The sequence below is a fragment of the Lemur catta genome, chromosome 4 (genome assembly GCF_020740605.2).
Source record: "Lemur catta isolate mLemCat1 chromosome 4, mLemCat1.pri, whole genome shotgun sequence".
In the NCBI taxonomy this organism is placed as follows: Eukaryota; Metazoa; Chordata; class Mammalia; order Primates; family Lemuridae; genus Lemur; species Lemur catta.
In genome coordinates this window covers 55,180,400-55,193,168 of record NC_059131.1, presented here as the reverse complement: position 1 = coordinate 55,193,168, position 12,769 = coordinate 55,180,400, and the positions used below count along the sequence as shown (strand labels likewise).

General features: G+C 48.3%; 1 protein-coding gene across 17 annotated transcripts in view; it reads right to left on the bottom strand.

The window, feature by feature from the left end:
* The window catches only part of DYSF (dysferlin), a 201,459-nt gene that overhangs the window by 167,626 nt on the left and 21,064 nt on the right, over positions 1 to 12,769 (bottom strand). For all 17 annotated transcript variants that reach the window (XM_045549836.1, XM_045549833.1, XM_045549840.1 and 14 more), the window contains exons 2-3: positions 10,742 to 10,797; positions 9,781 to 9,872 (exon numbers count right to left, since the gene is read on the bottom strand). In XM_045549836.1, the coding sequence (XP_045405792.1) occupies positions 9,781 to 9,872; positions 10,742 to 10,797 (148 nt within the window). The remainder of the gene's footprint in view (positions 1 to 9,780; positions 9,873 to 10,741; positions 10,798 to 12,769) is intronic.

Sequence of the window (12,769 nt, the reverse complement as noted above, 5' to 3'; positions counted from 1 at the left end):
TGGCAAAATTTCAGTTAGCAACCTAACACCTCCTACATGTGCCTGGAGCACAGACAGGGCTTGGCAAATATTGGTTCCCTTCCTCCCCACCCCACTCACCATCTTTCTGTTCTCTGCACATTTCTATCCCGCCAAATTAGAGTCACATTAGAGTATGACTTGAAGGACTGTCACAAGTTAGAGGTTAGATTTCTTTTTGGTCATTCCTGATGGTAGAATAGAAATAAAGCCATCAGAATTTCAGGGAGAAAGGCTGTTCTTTTTTATTTTGCTTGTCACCCAGGCTGGAGTGCAGTAGCATCATCATAGCTCACAGCAACCTCAAAATCCTGAGCTCAAGCCATCCTCCTGCCTCAGCCTCCCAAGTAACTGGGACTACAGACGCGCACCACGACACCGGGCCAATTTTCCTATTTTTTTGTAGAGATGGGGTCTTACTCTTGCTCAGGCTAATCTCGAACTCCTGGCCTCAAGCAATCTTCATGCTTGGCCTCCCAAAGTGCTAGGATTATAGGAGTGAGCCACCATGCCCAGCCTGAAGGAAGGACTTTATAAAAGAATACAGCCCCAGAATGAGCCTTCTCCTCACTCCAGCACTCTCCTTCAGGGATGGAGGAGATGAGACACACAACCTGATGGCCCAGAGGTCTTTCAACTCAGAGAATGACCCAGAGGCCAGGGGTGAGGCTCAAGTGAAAGCTGGGTCCTCAAGGCACAGTGCCAGGAACAGGCGGTAAAGATCAATCAGGCAAGAATCGTCTGTGGGTGCTAAACCTAGGGGGATATTTTGATGAGAAGCAGGATATTTGCATGGTCTTAATGTATCTCTTAACAGACTTCAAGGGGGAAGAAAAGCACAGTAAATATACAGTGGAAAAATCAGACAACAGCTTGACCAGGGGGTTGAAATTAACATGCCCAGTAAGGGACATTCATGTGCCTCCAGATCTGAGACAGACACAGCTTCACGTAGGCCGTGTTCTGACCAGGAATTAGTAACCTAATCTAATCATGCATCTAATTTTGAGAAAACGTCAGACAAAGCCCTGAGAAAGTTGTCAGAATCAAAATGGAGTCACTAATATTAAGAAAACCCTGACAAATAGAGCCAGGGAAGGCCATGAAGAGAGGGTTCTCATGCTTGTATGCCTGATTAAAAAAAAAAAAAAAAGCTATCAAAAAAGACTGCAAAAATCACAACCTTGCACAACAAATACTTCCACAAGGACGTCTGCCCAGCAACTGCCTGTCCAACCTCAGACTGGGTCACCTTTGTCATTGACCTTTGTAGACAAGGATAATTATTTCAAAACAATTGTGCAATCCTCTTTATTTTTTTTCTTTAAAACCTTTGTCTTCCTTTACCTCCCTGACTACACACATAGTTTACTATGGCATGTGTATTTCCATTGCAATGCTCTACTCCCACATAAATATCTTTTCTTTTCCCTCCCCTCCCCTCCCCTTCCCTTCCTTTTCTTTTCTTTTCTTTTTTTGTAGAGACGGATCTTGCTATTGTGCAGGCTGGTTTCTAACTCCTGGCCTCCAGCAATCCTCCTGCCTCAATCCTCACACCTTGGCCTCCCAAAGTGCTAGGATTACAGGTACCAAGCCACCAAGGCCAGTCTATTTTAGAGAGCTTCTCTGTTTGTTATTTAGGTTGACATCCCAAATGAGGAACATTCTATTTTTACAAAGTAGGGGTATTGTATTATTCAAAAATGTAAATTGTCATAAAAGACAAAGATTGTGGAAATGTTCCAGATTAAAGGAGGCTCTGGAAATACGACTAAATTCAGCATGAGATTGTAGACTGGATCCTGTACTAGGGGAAGAGGGAAAGGGAGATTGCTATAAAAAAACATTATTTGGCCTGATGACAGGATTGGAATACAAACAGTAGATTAAAGTACGGTACCCACGTTAAATTTACTGAAGTTGATAACTGTGTTGTGGTTATATAAAAAGAATATCCCTATTCTTAAGGAATATATACTGAAATATTTAGGGGTAAAAGGCCATGATGAATATGACTTACCCTCACATGGGAGACAGAGAGAAAGAGAGGGAAAGAAGGAGGGAAGAAGGGAGAGGGAAGAGAGAGAGAGAATAATGAAACAAGTGGAGTAAAGTGTTGACAATTAGTGTATCTGAGCAAAGGATATATGAATGCTCTTTGTACTATTTTTGCAACTTTTCTATAAATTTGAATTTTTTTTAATGCTCCAGAAGAGTCACCACGTGTCAGTTTCTCATTCTTTATCTTTGAAACTAAGAAAAACCACAGGTCAATTAAAACTACGTATATTACAACTGAACTCATCACTGACTCAGCTGCCTCTTCCTCCCATGACATTCAGTGAGTCAGACCCCGCAGGAAAGGCAGAGAGCCCCTGTCCCAGCAGGAGACACAAACACCCCCTGGGAGACTTCGATGCACAGGGGAGGAAATACCCTGAGCCCAGCCCCCCGTGGCCCCCAGCTATGCGTGCCTGGCAATGAGGGGCAGGAAACAGGGATCAGGACATGCCACACCCCGAGCCCGCCTGGCAGCCTTCCTGAGAGTATCTGATTCCCCAGGGGCTGCCCAAGGAGAACTCTAAATAGTTTTCCACGTCAGTCTAGAGAAAGACAAAAGAAAAATTATTCTGAACCCCACGGATGTCCTGGATAGAATCCAGGGCAAAATATAGTCATAAAAATCCTTGAGAATAAGGATCTGGTCAATGCTTCCGAGCCTGCTGAGAACAATGGGATAAGGATCCGTAAATATTCCTGCCCAAAACAGCCTCTGAGGACTGGAGGACTCCAGAACCGGGTCTGCCAAACCGGCTTGCTAAAGCCAGAGGCAGAACTTACATCTGCTTTCCCCAACTTCTAGCAACAGCAAACCGCTGCTCTCCCTTTTTAAATGCATGCGCACACATGCAGATCTAGGAGAATGTCCGTGCCATGTGAGAATGCAACCGACCACAGGTGATGAGCAGAGAGAAAAAATCCTCCACACATAAGATAGACCAAGGGTTAATATCCCTAATAAAATTCCAAATATATAAAATCACTACGAATTAACAAGAAAAAGACAAGCAACCCAGAATACAAGGATAGACACTCACAGAAGAAGAAATATTAATACAAATGGGCAATTGGCACACAAAAAGATGCTCAACTTTACAAGTGGTCAAGGAAACACAAATTACAAGATTTTTTTTTTTTTTGCCTATTAAGGTAGCAAAAATAAGAGATTGGCAGCCACTTTTGTACACTGTTGATGGATATAAATTAGGACATTTTTGAAAAGAAATTTGGCAGAATCTACAAAAATTTTATATGCTCATACCCTTTGATCCAGTAACCCTGTTTCTAAGGACCCCTCCTCAAAAAAATAGCATTAAAAACATTTGGATAAAGATGTTCACTGGATAATCGTTGAAGAGCAAGAAATTGAGAGGAAGCTAAACATCTAAACTCGTCACTAAGTGTGCAGTGGGGTGAATTATGGCACCCACACTGTGGATCCACATGACCATTTAAAAATGAGGCTGTCACGCCGGCAAGTGACATACTGACCTGGGAAAGGGTCCATGATGAAGTGACAAAAAGCAAAATGCAGACCAGTATGTATAGCATGATTCCATTTTGTAATAAGTTAATGTGCATGCATGTATGTAAACAGATCCTTGCATATACTTAGGAAAAGTCAAGAAAGATAGGCACCCAGCTGTTACCAATGGGCACCTCTGGAGGGAAGGGAAGAAATATATGGGTGGAAAGTGGGAGAACTTGCCCTTTTTCCTCTATAACTTTTTAAGAATGGAGCTTACCTATATTTACAAAAATCACTTACAATTCTTATACTCTTGTGGGACTTTTTTAGTTTTTTTTTAAATAAAAGAATGTGTGCACACATACGTATGCAGTACGTTTGTGCACACTCAGGTACAGCCACGTGTCCAAATGAGGGATGCACATAGTGTTCACACATTTGTGTGCTTTATGTATGTATATCTATAAGGAATCCTGCTATCACCAACAGCCCCCGTATACTGAACACTTTCAATGTTCCTAGCACTGAGTAGGCATTTGACATACATGCATTATGCCATTTAAACTTCACAACAACTTTGCAACATAGGCACTGACTGTCATTCTCCTGATGAGGAGACAGAGGTTCAGAGAGGTCCAGATCACAAACAGTACCAGGATGGGACTCACTGCTGACAGTGAGGTCCCTGAGCAAAGCCCCTGACCCTCATTCTCAAGCCAACCACTGCTGGCCTGCCCAGTTCTGGTTGATGGCCTGGGGGACCTAGACCACCTGCTCCTCCCAGCACAGAGCCCCTCAATCCCATCAGCACACTCCAGGTGGGGATGACAGGCCCCAGCTGGCCAGGCCCCCTCCCCCAGGTGCCTCTGCCATCTCCAATGCAGTCCTGCCCTAGAGGACAAATACACATGTTCAGCTCCTTCCTGGGGACCTCCGAGTAGCAAGCTCATTGTCACAGGAGGTGTCAAGTCACCCTCACCTCCACCCTGGAGGCACCAAGACCTACTCCAGACTCAGGGATAGGCTTATAGGAGATAGTCGCCTATGTCAGGGAGACCCACCATTCTCAAAATACCTCCTCCTAGCCTATTGTGGTGCCTGGACACTCACCATTAGCACTGCCCTTTCTTCCAAGCGGAGCTATAAAGCAGCATCCCCCAAGTTCCTAAGAAAGAGCAAACATTAAGCCCAGGCTGCCACCTATGAATTAGTATGGCTTAGTCCTTCTCCAGACCACAGCTGGCTGAGGGCAGCCCTGATGGGGAGGGCTGGGGCAGCAGGAGGGAGCGCAGGGGATGAGAGAAAAGGACTCACAAGCAGAAAGAACATGTAGGGAGCACCCCCCCATTGTGACAGCTCCCTTCAATGTGCTTTTTTGCACCTGATTTTATACTCCCTAAGGACGGAGGAAAGCAAGGCTCGAGGTGTTGAGGTGACCTACCCAAAGCCACGCAGCTGTTGGAACTAGACCCTGGCTCTTCTCAGAGTCCACACTCATCCCACTGGGCCAGGCCATGTGGCTCAGTGTGGGGACAGGAAGAGGAGTCACTGCAGGAGGAAGGAGAAGGAGTGTTGGCACTCAGGAAGGTCCGCCGCTGCCTCCTGGGCCCCCAGCCAGTTGCAGGGGCCATGACTGATGCTCAGACCAGGGGAAGGTGAAGGCAGGCAAGCGTCTGTGTGCCAGTAACAGGTCCCTCGTACCCCACTTTACAGCGTCACAAGATCAGTAAAAGGTAGAGTGGATCATACTAGTCCAGAGAAAATGCTACAGTGAAGACCTAAAGGAAAGCTGCTCTAAAGGCCATCATGTGCCTCCCAGCTGATTCTCGGTGTGAATGTGGGTCTCCTTCTACCCAGCTTGATTAGGGCAGGAGGAGAGAGTGACCAGACAAAATACAGTCTACCCAGTTAAGTTTACACCTGAGATAAATAATGTGCAATGTTTTAATATCAGTATGTCACATGCAACATTTGGGACATCCTCATTTAACTGGGTGTCCTGTATGTTTCTTTGTTGACTCTGGTCCTCCTGCCCTGGGGCCTGGTTAGGCTTGGGGCTAGTGACTTACTGCAGTCAAGGTGGGCTTCCTTTTGACCCGGGTGTTTTGCCAGGTGAATGTTTTGACCCCATGGAGATTTTCACTTCCATGTTTATATTTATAAATATTTAAATAGACAGTACACCTATATTAATTAATTTCCACTGGGAAGGCATTTTCTAGAACAAATTAAATTAAGCCAGTTTAATGTATTGATACATCTTTCATACAGTGCAATTAAACTGTTTCCTTTTTCTTTTTTATCATCTTTATTTTCATTTTATAAAAATTATTTTCACTGGGAACAATTATTCTCTGTTTAATTTTCCCAACACAGATTTGGGAAATAAAAATTCAGATTTTAATTTTTTATTTTTTGGTCCATATCAAGTTTTATCAAATACTACTCCCTGCCAGTTTGAATTATTTCTATTATAGAATTATGTCTATTAAGTCCAATTTTCCTAGGTCATCCTTTGCAGTTACCAGCAGGATCCTTCAGTCTGTTTTTCATTTCTTTAACAATTTTACCATGTGCAGTTTCAGCCATTATCATTTTACAGCAATTGTTTTGTCAATAACTGCATGCACAATTATAACAGTGAACATTTATATGTATTTCTTACTAATCTATGAAAAACTGAGAGCAATTCCTTTTAGAAGTGTCAGCCTTGCTCTAATGCAGTGGGTTCTCCACCTGCGGTGCACAGTAGCCTCCCCTAGGTAATGCCTACAGCCCACTCCAGAGGGGGACCAAGGGAGTTAACAGCTGCCCAGGGCCCTGACCCGACTCCCTTGGAAGGAGGCCCAGGTGAGCTCACAGAAGACATGCCCAGGACTCCCAGAAACAAAGGCGTGGCTGCATGGAGACCCTGTGGGACCTTGCCTGAGCCCACCAGCTGAAGACGGCAACAGTCACCTCCCCCACCCTGTGTCCCTGTTTGTTTCCTGACTAGACAGTGACAACTTGAGGGCAGGAAAGAGGCATTCACTTTAAAATGCTCATTGAACTGAATTCCCCAACATTTTTGCCTTTTCTTTCAACATTGAAAATGTCACACATTCTTGTCACTTCCTGGTATATTTTTTTATTTTTCCAGTTTTAGAATTTTTAATGCTTCCAATCTCTGATTTTTTTCTCACATTTCATGGGTAAGGTGAAAGTACTTTGCAGCCTACTCATGGGGGCATCAGAGAATTCCCTTGCAGGTACCCTGCCCCCAGGCCCCCCACATTCAAGTAAATGGCCCTGGAGACTGGGCAACGCATTAGCTCCTGGCACAAAGCCAAAATTCTATGCTTTCCTCACATGACAGTGTTGTTTTGGCAGCCTCTGATATTCTTCAGATATTTATGAATGTAAGTTTAAATTTCAATTTAGTTTAAGTAAAATTTAATTGTCTTTTTTTTTTTTTTTTTTTGAGACAAAGTCTCACTCTGTTGCCCAGGCTAGAGTGCCGTGGCATCAGCCTAGCTCACAGCAACCTCAAACTCCTGGGCTCAAGTGACCCCCACCCCTCAGCCTCCCAAGTAGCTGGGACTACAGGCACATGCCACTATGCCTGGCTAATTTGTTTTTCTATTTTTAGTAGAGATGGGGTCTCACTCTTGCTCAGGCTGGTCTTGAACTCCTGACCTCAAGCGATTCTCCCACCTCGAGCCTCCCACAGTGCTAGGATTACAGGCATGAGTCACCGCTGCCGGCCAAAACTTAACTTTTAATTGCTAGAAATCCAAAATTGAGATGTGTTTAGAAAAATTAAAAATTACATTCAAGTAGTTATCAGAAAGAAGTTTGTGCTAAATTGGTAAGTTTAGTGAATTGGCTTCCTCAGCAAATTGATGTTTGAGGAACTGATTTCTGGCAAACTGGCCCTGCAGTCAACAGGTCATGTGGGGACTGGTTTTCAGGGAGTCGGCTGCCCCCTGCCAGCCTGAGGACACCCACAGGGGCCAATGAAAGGACCCCAAGGTTCAATGCATCCTGCCCCCACCGGATCTCTGACCCACAGGGATAGCGATGTGTGGCCCTGGCCTACCCTCACCCTGAGGGCCAGCCTGACCCTTGAATTGATCGAAAACATGTTCACAGCCGCTGCTCTCATGCCGCCTTCATGGTCTTAGAAATCTCCCCACAGAGCCTAAAAAATTGCTGAACATGATAATGAAAATGAAACATGCGTTTCCTCTGCGTGCCCTGCAGTAACCTACTGTCCTGCCTTGGCCTCACTAGACTCTCAATTCCAGTATCATCAGTTCTGAACTCTCCAGAAGGGCCCAGCACCCACCTGGGGCTTCTAGAGGCCTTCAAAATGTGCAGGGGGCTCAGTGATTGACACGTCCAGCATGTTGCAAAAACCTGCCCCTCCAATCACAGCTCCGCTATCACTAGCCTTTGAGATACTTGCCCAGACTCTTACAGCCTCAGTGTCCCCATCTACAAGGATGACAGTGTAATAGTAGTACCTAACTGATTGAAAAAGTTCTTGTATATAAGACTCAGCACAGGGCCAAGCCCTGGGCTAAGCTTTTGGCAGGCGTCAATTTGTGTGATTTGGCTATTATTATCATCTTCAGCCTGGCATTGGAGACCCCCTCCCAGCCCGGCCCCACTGCTCCCTTCTCACTGGGCCACACATGTCATAAGACTGGGCCCCACCTGTAGGGCCTGAGCCAGGCTGCCCTCCACACCCACACACCCTCCCCTTCTTACCTCTTCAAAGCCTACCTCTGCCTCCAAGTCAGTCTGAGAGGCCTCGTCCAGGAAGCCTTCCAAGACTGCCCTGTGTCCAGAGTTGCTCCCTCCCCAACCTGCAGGTCTGCTGTTCCTGCTTATCAGAGGTGCCTCGCCTTGCGCAGAGCGTCTGTGTTGGAAGGTGGCTTGGCCTGAATGATTCCAACCCCTGCCCCCCGTGCAGGTGGGAGCTGCTGGGGTCCCGAGCTGGACAAGATGGGCCCAAGATGCCCTGGGCAGCAGGCCTGGGTCCCACACCTTGTAGCCCCACCTTTGCAGGGCCCAGTGAATGTGCCCCCCTGACACACACACACACACACACACCGCACCATGCACAGTCACAAAGGGATGCTGGCAATTGGATTTTTCTTCTGAGCTTTTAAGATTTCAAAATGTCCAGGTGCTTTGCAGCCTGCACCCCTCATCAGCCTTCCTTAGATTCCTAAATCCTCTGCCTCCTTTCCCCTGCTCTTCTCCCCCACCCCAGGTAACACAGTCAACCTTCCAGGCCGCAGATACCAGCTGACCCAGTTCCCAAACAAAGGCTCCCCTGTCCGTGGATCACAAAACTGCAAGCCCATGGCTGGTGCTTGGGCCGAGACCTCAGCAAATGGCACAAGGAGCATGGCACCCAACACAGCCTCACCCTGTCACACCAGCAGGGACCACTGAACACCCACCCTGACATCCAAAGTTCATTATGTGCAGCTCCAAGAGCTGGTCTCCCAGCCCACCCCCACCCACAATCAGCAGGTCCGTCAGCCTGCAAGCTGGCCTGGTCCTGCCCACCCCCACCCGACCGTGGACAGGACCCGGGAGACCAATGGCAAGGGAAGGGACCCACTGCCTGCCTAGACAGCCTGCTTTTGCCACCACAACTTTGCTCCTGCCGTTCTCCCCAGCAGGAAACCTTCCCCACCATGCACATGAAATAACTCAACAGATAGCCCACCACAGGGAGATGCCCACTCAGGGTTACCCAGGGTTCTGGCTTCTAAACCACAAATCTGACCTCAAGTCCCACCTCTTCCATGAAGCCTTCCACGATAGCCGCCTGCTAGCTGCAGCTTCACTTTGCCTGCCTGCCTCCTGGAGGGTGCCGCTGCCCTCACCAGCCCGCACTGGGCAGGGAGAGAGAGCCCGCCCCCGGGAGCCTCTGGGCTGCAGCAGCAGGCAGAGAGCCTTCCTGCTCCCTGGGGCACACACTGTCTGTGCAGGTGCATGGACACCTGATTCTAGCCCATCTTCCCTCCCCTTCAGCCTGGGCAGCTCAGCTTTACCCACAGCCAAGTTCCTGGGGCTGCAGCCAGGATTCTCCCAGCATCTACCACTGGGCCAGAAAGGCAGTCCTCAATAAATGCTGAGTTGAAACCCCAGCCCTCCGGGGCCCAGATTCTGCAGTCTACATCCACCACAATCCCACTGCACCTTCAAGCCCTGGAACCCCCAGCCCGCCTCACCTGTTCCTCCCCATCGTCTCATGGTCTTTGACCACCACATGAAGCTCAGAGCCCTGGTCCAGGGGGACACCCTTGAGGTCCCACTCAAAGCCCTGGAAGAAAAGGAGAAAAGGCCTATTAACCTGTGGCCCCAGGAGAAGAGACTGCAGCTGGTTCATCCTCATGCCCCCAGGGCACTGAGCAAGCTTCCACGAATGACTCTAGAGCATGGGTAGATGGATGGATGGAAGGATGGATGGAGAATACTAGAGCTCCAGAGCTTCAGAGGTGACAGACCTTAAAGCAGCAAAAGAGAGAAGAAGGGCAGACTCTCACAGCCCCCTCTTCCAACTCAATTCCAATAGCCCCAGCCCCCGCCACAGCCAGGCCAGGAACAGGACTGGGAAAATGCCAGGTGATCCTGCAAGGTTCTCAGAGACCAAGATCATTGTGTTGGTCCAGAAGCCAGGCCCCTGGTGGGCAGCATGAGTTCATACCATGTTGGGTGCTACCTACCCATGTTGGGTAGGCCCAGCCAGAGCCCCACGACCCGCCTCAGGGCAAAGCCTTCCTTGTGCATCCCGACCCCCTGCACGCAAGGCAGCCAGGGCTTGCAAAGGACCACCGGGAGCCCTGTATGCAGCAGGAGCCAGAGGAGGACCTGGTTGGTGGAGGAGGGCTGTGGGGAGGAGGTGGACTTTGGGCAGGGAGAACGGCCTGTGTGAGGGAGACAGGCAAGAGAGCCCCAAGGAGAAACAGAGACAAAAAATGTCTCACTCCTCTCCATGTACCTGGCAGGCCAGGCCACCAACCCTCCTCCCAGGTGCCTGGAGCCAGGAGTGCCTGGCACTCTGGACCTCCAGCCCCTCCCCACTCAAGTACACCACTGAGAAAGCCACCTTCTCCTGAACCCCTAACTTGTCCGTGCAGAGTCAATGGCAGCAGGGAGAGAGAAAAGGGGGAGAATAAAAACCTCACAGACCTCATTCCACACGGGGTTCACGCTGTTCTTGATGACTTTGGTTCTCTTCTTCACCCCTACAAGAGACACAAAAGGGAGAGTAGAAAGACACATCGCACCCTGCCCCTTCTGCTGAGTCAAGTTCAGCTTCTGAGACCAACACTTCGGCTTGGCCGCCAAAGGAAATCTCATAAAACCAGTGGATTCCCTGAGAATCCCACCAGCCCACAGTGAAGGCCCAATTCCAATCACATACCTTCTCTCGGCTCTGGGACCAGGAAACAGGGCACCAATCAAAAAGATGTTTTTATTAATCAAAGAAAATACTCAGGCTGACTCTCCTTAATGTGTGTGGTGTGTGTTATTGTTATTCCTGACTTTTTAAATAAAGGTTTTTAATTGTAAATTTTCTGATTCTAAAAATGAACAGTCTTCCTAGAAAATATTTCATTTTTCTTTTGAAAAACACCCATCTCTACATACTATATGATTTCCTTTCTAAGAAATGTTCAGAATAGACAAATCCATAGAGACAGAAGCAGATTAGTGGTTTCCAGGGGCTGAGGCAGGGGGAAGATGGGAATGGGAACTGATTGATTAATGGGTGTGGAGTTTCTTTTTCGGGTGATAAAAAATATTCTGGAATTAGACAGTGATGATGGTTGCACAACATTGCAACTTAAAACCCATCTAAATTGTACACTTTTAAGTGGTCAAAGTGGTGGATTTTATGGCATATGAATTTTACCTCCATGAAAACAAAATCCACCTTCCCCTCGAGGCTTTGCAGGGGTCTGCCTGACTGCTGACGGATGCAGCATGGCTCTGGGGTAGACAATAAGAAGAACTAACACTGTGATGGCTAAGACCTGACCCACAGTGTCCCAGACGACACCCAGCTGAAGCACTTCCTCTGGAGCAGTGGGCACGAAGGGGTGAACACCTCTCTCCAGTGCCGTGGGGCAGGGGAGCCTCGAGGGGAAGGTGGCCAGGGGGCTGCGGGGGGAGACTGCCTTTTAGTGCAGAGTCTGTGACTCTGAGTGGGGAGACCGTTTTCATAAAAGAGCCCAGGGCTGGGAAGAAGGGCCTGGCTTGCAGCCGCTGGTCCTTCACCAGGCCAGCAAGTGCACTCATCTCTCTGGGTAATCCACAAAACAAGGAGTTTGGACAGAGCTCCTGGCCTCCCTCCTCAAGGAGCCACCAAGGGGACTCACAGGTCAGAGTGAGGAGGGTCCCGCTAAGTCCAGCAGGGCTGGAGACCCATCTTCCCATGAAGTCTTATTGACCCATAGAGGAAAAGAGTATTGAGAGCCCCAAAGAAGAGGAGACATTTAATGAAGTTTTGCTTTGCAGTGTTTTGCGTTAAGAGGGGCATAAAAAGTGCTAAACATGTCCGACTTTTCCAGTAAGCATCGGGAACAGAGATGACTGGGCTCTCAACAGCCGATTGAAAGCGTTCAGCCTGACAGAAAATCTGTATTTGGCTTGGATCTTACAGGTCACCCTGCTCCACCGGACCTGCGCGAGACTCTCCACTGAGAAGCCTGGACAGCTCAGCTTTCACAGAGTCTTGCCTGCACCAGGAAAGCCTTGAGAACTTCTAGCAACGTCTCCCAGGAGCCCCGAGTCAGTGCTTATCGAGGCTGAGAGGTGGCCTTCTGCAGGGTCCATCCCACCCTGCCATGTCAGAGCCTGGAGAAGCAGAGGGAAGTGAAGCGGGGTCAGGACACCGGCAAAGGGTGTGGACGGATTTGGAGAAGAGAAGCAACAGAGAGCAAGCACAGAGGAAAGTCAGGGGGAAAGGACTGAGGGAGGGAGGCGGTGAGGGGCTCAGGTAGAGTCAAGCTATTTTGAAAACGGTTGCTCAGCCTACTGGGTCGCGTCAGAGACTCTGACAAACTGACAAACCTCCCCCAGGGGAGAGGGTGAGCTCCCAACCCTCTCTCACTCCCAGTTGCAAATCACTGATGCGGGAAAAGATTATGGACTTTCAAATCACAGACTACAATGGAACACTTATGTTTTGTGATTCCTTAGGGCAACAGTTCA